Raw genomic sequence first — 5,568 nt, 5'->3', positions numbered from 1 at the left:
AACCCTTTGATTTTTATTGTAGTACCTTGAAGATATTCTCGAAACATTAATTTCCAGTTTAGTTAGTTGTAAGAATGACATTGAGATGAGTCTCATATTTACTATGTTGACGATAAATTAGGATTATTTAATTAAAATATCATATTTTACCAATCGCTAGATTTAGTCTCCAAAATACTTTATGTATCACCAACCTAACGATACCATATATTTACTTTATCAAAGTATATCGTAGAAAATATTATACGGTAGATGAATACTCCTAAGGCAATTAAGAAAATGTCCATGGAAAAAATATTCATGATACAATTCACACACTTATTGTTCCTTGTAAATTGCATTGACACATTAATTATTATGAAATAATTAAAAAGAGCAAGTTTTTAATATTCAATGTAACAGGAAATACCGTCTTTGTGTGAGGTATTATATAATGACCGCGTGAGGAAGACGTTCGCAGAATAAGCTATTATTAATTTATCGTATCTTGATACTTGGCACGTTGTGGTTTTTGTGACTATACTTAACTACTTTATATCCGGGTTTAGTATGTATTTGTTGTCGGAATAAACAATAACCATCGAAGGTGAACCTATAATCTTAACGTAAGATTACGTGTCATCACGAGGATCATAACAAAAACATATACGTAACGATACTACTAAGTTATATGATTATTTTATACTTGAAATATAGTCATACAGTTAATATTGAGTTAATTTACATCATGTTACTTGACTTTCATATGAACACTATTCCCGAATTAAAGGACTAGAAAACTAATATTAAAAAATATTCCTGATAAAAGAATAGTTATTTTACAGATTAGTAATTATGTAATTTATATTTGTTCTTACGAATCATTTTTACGTGTCTTTCACGCAGTTTGACTCTTATTAAGAAACTGTTTTTGTACAAATTGTGTGCGAGTCATTTGTCCTGATCGACGTTATCTTGAAATAATAGTTGGCAATACTGCCGCGCTACTCATGATGCTTACTGATCACATTCCTGCATTTTTGTGACTTAAAGTTATAAGGAAAAAGTCAAAGTCAAAAATTATTTCTTATATATATAGGTTTACAATTAATGCTTCTAATTTTACATTTCATTCATGGGCGTAGAACGGAAGAGAGGAACTGGCAATGAACTCTCCGCCACTCTTTTTAATAAATAATAAGGTTTAATATAAGATAATACATCTAAAATTAATAGTTGAATGTAGCGTACAATTCTTTTTATTTTGTGTATAGATATTAATTAACTAGAAAGACAGTATGTTGGTATTGTCATTTAATCGGCATGTAAGTTTATATATTATATTTGACAGGACAAACAAATAGGATGAAAAAAACAAAATAAATTATATATATCTTTAATTATACTTTTTATTACTAATTACACTAAATTGAGCGAAGCTTCTTAAAGGATTTCAAATACGTGATCATAAAACATTTTGTACATTTGTACATGTACAACAACATGTACATGGACCATTAAATACTCAAAAAGTTATTGGTAACGAATAGATGGTAACACATATATTCCATACTGAAGAACGGTATGGACTAGAGCCATATGCGTCCATACCATAGTTATTTCAAGTTGGTAAATAAATCCAATTTCTATATTTCACATCCGTATTATCGTTGCTCCAATACTCATTTTCGTTTGCCATACCTGCAAGAAATAAATTAACGGTAATTCATTTGTTTTGATCAGCGAGAATTAATTATGCTACATAATCATAGCTGAGATAATACTATGATTAATCTTTCTATAGTGACACATAATTAGTGTTGTTAATAGCATCTATATTGGGTATAAACTGAACGAGTCCTTGTAAAGGGTATGTTTATAGCCACCCACGCAAGTCCAAGTAGTTATTTCTGATACTGGATATTTTACCTTCAATAAAAAAGTATATGTTTGAATAATGTACAATGTGTGAGTGACTTAATAATGGTCGAACCCCGTATTTACAATCCGCGTTGTTTCCTTTTCTATATGCGGACATTATTTTACATGATGAAAAGAAGAATAAAAATAACCCTATTATTATAACACAAACAATTACTTACCCATTCACTGTGGCAGTAGCTGTTGCTGTAGCTGTGGCTGAAGAATGTGCATTACCCCCACAGCCGCCACCACAGCCGGTTGAGCCGCCATGGTTGTATCCATTTTTGCCGTAACCTCCGCCGTGATTAAAGCCACCGGAGCCACCATCACTATAACCTCCACCGCCACCTCCACCTCCTGGAAATAGTAAGAATTATTTTATATGATGTTGTAATCGCTGTATCGTGTTTTCATTACAGTAGTGTCACGATTTACAGAGACTAGTGTCTTTGTTTTTTGTTTTGTGTTTTGTCTTGTCTATACTCTTTGATATTTAGGTAAATTGTCAAGTGTGTACACGGAGACTATTGCCCAATATTACTAGGAGCGCCATAAGAGTTTTGTATCATAGCTTCAGGAGTATGCTCGAACGTCATCGAACACGTTGCCTTTGTAGTGAGACGTATAAGTTTGCATGTGCCGCACCTTATGTGGACATTTGGGAATAGAAATAATGTTACTTAATATGAAACCATAACTCTGAAGCTCTGAATTGTATTTGTACATGGGCGTTCTGTGAATAGATTGAAAAGAAAAACGACGTAGATACAACTACTAATATTTCTTACCTCCGTATCCACCACCGCCGCCGCCGCCGCCGCCGCCGCCCCAATTGCCACCACCATAACCACCGCCGCCGCCGCCTCCGCCACCACCGCCGCCGCCGCCGCCATATCCGCCACCACCTCCATATCCGCCGCCATTATTTCCATATCCACCATCTCCACCATAGTTCCCACCGTAACCACCATGGCCTCCGTGGCTATGAGCTAGAAACAGAAAATAAATTAATTTCTTACTTCATATGATAAAAATGCTATCCTATTCTTAAAACGTGCCCCTTTCAACCCTACGTCGTTATCACGCCTGTGCACTGTGTATGGTGAAGGAAAAAAATCATAAGACAAAACTAGGAACCGAAATGCCACAGCCACAAAAATCGACGGTGAATGTAGCGGCCTATAAATATGGATTGATTGTATTCCAAAACCTAAAGGTTGAAGCGCCCGTGGTTGTTTTAAATTGTATTATATCTTTAAAAAAACATTACAGTCTTTAAGGATTATCAAATGAATAAAGGATTGATACCATCAACTTAAAGTAATTTAGTATGTTTATTTCGAAATAAGGAGAATATTTAAATTTACATGAATAAATTAACTCGCGTACCATTACTGTGTGAATCATTTTTTGTCCTACTATGTATATGTTAACATATTAATTACAAATTAAAACATGATATGACGTTGTCTAGAATATATCTTACCAGATTTGTGGATATTAGTTATGTTAAGGACTTATTGAAATGCAATATTGAACAGATTTTAAGCATTAAAAGAAGCTTTAATACTTAATATCCATTTTGTTGAAATATTTTGTTGTTTGTTATATTTTTATAAAAAGTTGTGGTTTATTGATATAAGCGACATAGGCAGAGTGGGATTATTATTTATCAGTTATAACCTTTGTCAGTCCTGTTGGAGTCTTAATCAGAAAGAAACACTTACTATGCTCCTTTATGACTTTAACGATAACGGTCTTTTGTGGCTCCTGGTATCCGTGACCATAGCCTCCATCGAAGCCGCGTCCGCCACCGTAGCCCCCACCATAGCCCCCTCCGTAACCACCTCCTCCACCCCAGCTATGTCCTCCACCAAAGGACAACCCACCGCCGTGGCCAAGTAGAAGTTTTCCCAGGGTACGCTTTTGCCTATTTAACCGTCCAGGGTGATCTTGGTCTTCTAGTTTCTGCAACATAATATTCTTATGAAACGAGCCTGTGTTTTGACTTTAAAATACCAGACCTTTAATGCTTTTGCTTGAATAAGAAAAAAAAGTTATATTGAACGAATTATTTGAATTTTAAAATAAACATATTGATACGTATTCGCAAATCTATGCACTAATGCTTAAAGCACACATAACTAATTATTTTCATTTAATTAACATGTAATGGTTTTTAACATTATTATAACAATATATAGACCTGTTAACCTACTAATTAAGCGTTGTAACATTCTCACGCGATGGTGTAAAAGATATTTCATTTAATACTTCAAATAGTTTAAATAAATTATCATGAAGGTTTTATATAAAAAGGTAAGAAAAATACCTACCTTAACATATATAGGTTGTTGATTGTAATTTAGTGACTTAGCCTCTGGCTCTCTTAACTTTTGGGAAGTATTCCTCTGCGACAACAGTATTAGTATAGGGAACTGCCTGGATCTGTCAGTGGCGCGAGTCGGAGAGTCTTTAGGAGGCGCCAACACCGGTAGCACCATCACTACCCTATCATCAAGGCGGTTGTCATGTAGGGATGCGCCAGCGGTGGCGACAACCGCCACCAACGTCACTGCACACCAAAGGCCCATCGCGGTCACTGCCAGCTGCCGCGCGACCGACCTATTTATACAACACTCTTGGACACCACAAAACACGTCACTGAGCGTTTCTCACACTAACGTCATAACATACAAGATGACGATTGAAAACAATGATGGAACAAGTCCGATAATTATATTAATAGAGTTAAAACACGATTTTAATTCTAATCCATAATTCTTTTCGTCATTATATTTATGGTTTCCCCAAATCCAATCAATGTTCAGTTACTTAACGAATTTTTTAAGTAACTGAACATTGATTAAATTTAAAATTATGTTTCAACACCAAAGGCTCAATGATGGAAAAAAGTTCTCTAGAGAAGAGGAATAATATATGTAGTTTATGTTGCCCAATTCGGGATAAAGTTTAAAATTAAATTTTAGTGATATTACTTTAGCGGTATGTGGTTGAATGTCTATAATAATCAACATGTTAAACTTGTCTATTTGTGAAGTCGTTACACGTTCGGTTGGATATTCCCGCAAACCGGGCTTTGTGATGTTGTCTACAGTCTGTTGTTTTAATATCAAGTGCGTTTACAAAGGTGCTTTGTGCAGTGGGGATTGAAGAACAAAAAAGGAATTTATTATATATATATTTTTTCCCTTTTTAAAGTAGGTTGCTCCACCATTAGAACTTTAATATGTCAAATTATGTTACGCTGAGATGAAAACATAGATAACATGCAGATAAAGCAATTTATTGTTTTCCATTGGGTTGAACGACTTGGCGAAGCCCGACGGGCCATCTCAAGGGCGTGTGGAGGACTGAGATGTTTTAGTGGGATTTAGCATCCTCTCAACTCAAAAAAATACAGATTTGGTTTTTATGAATAAATGTGAATTTTGGATCATTCAAAAATAATGAGTTGGTAAATCCAAACTCAAAGAAGCGAAAACAAAATAAATTCTATAATTCAATCTATTTTAAAGTTCCACACAATACTTAGACTACTCTGTCATGTGTTATCCTATATACTTTAATATAAACAGTGCAGTCAGACTTTATTTTTTGTTTGTTGAATAAAAGGAGATGTGTACATTGAACCAGAAGAGGGCG

At 34.6% G+C, this 5,568-nt stretch overlaps 1 protein-coding gene across 1 annotated transcript; it reads right to left on the bottom strand.

Annotated features, from left to right (window-relative positions):
* Window positions 1–1,361: 1,361 nt before the first annotated feature.
* Window positions 1,362–4,536, bottom strand: LOC110994788 (glycine-rich cell wall structural protein 1.0). The gene is made up of 5 exons (XM_045629550.1): window positions 4,239–4,536; window positions 3,630–3,870; window positions 2,691–2,891; window positions 2,082–2,259; window positions 1,362–1,680 (listed from the first exon to the last, which is right to left on the bottom strand). Exons 1-5 carry the CDS (start codon window positions 4,494–4,496, stop codon window positions 1,662–1,664), a joined length of 897 nt encoding a protein of 298 aa, XP_045485506.1. The 5' UTR covers window positions 4,497–4,536; the 3' UTR covers window positions 1,362–1,661.
* Between the last annotated feature and the right edge of the window lie 1,032 nt (window positions 4,537–5,568).

Source organism: Pieris rapae, chromosome 1, assembly GCF_905147795.1.
Source record: "Pieris rapae chromosome 1, ilPieRapa1.1, whole genome shotgun sequence".
Taxonomy (NCBI): domain Eukaryota; kingdom Metazoa; phylum Arthropoda; class Insecta; order Lepidoptera; family Pieridae; genus Pieris; species Pieris rapae.
Note: the sequence above shows the minus strand (reverse complement) of the source record. Positions and strands in the feature narration are given on the sequence as shown.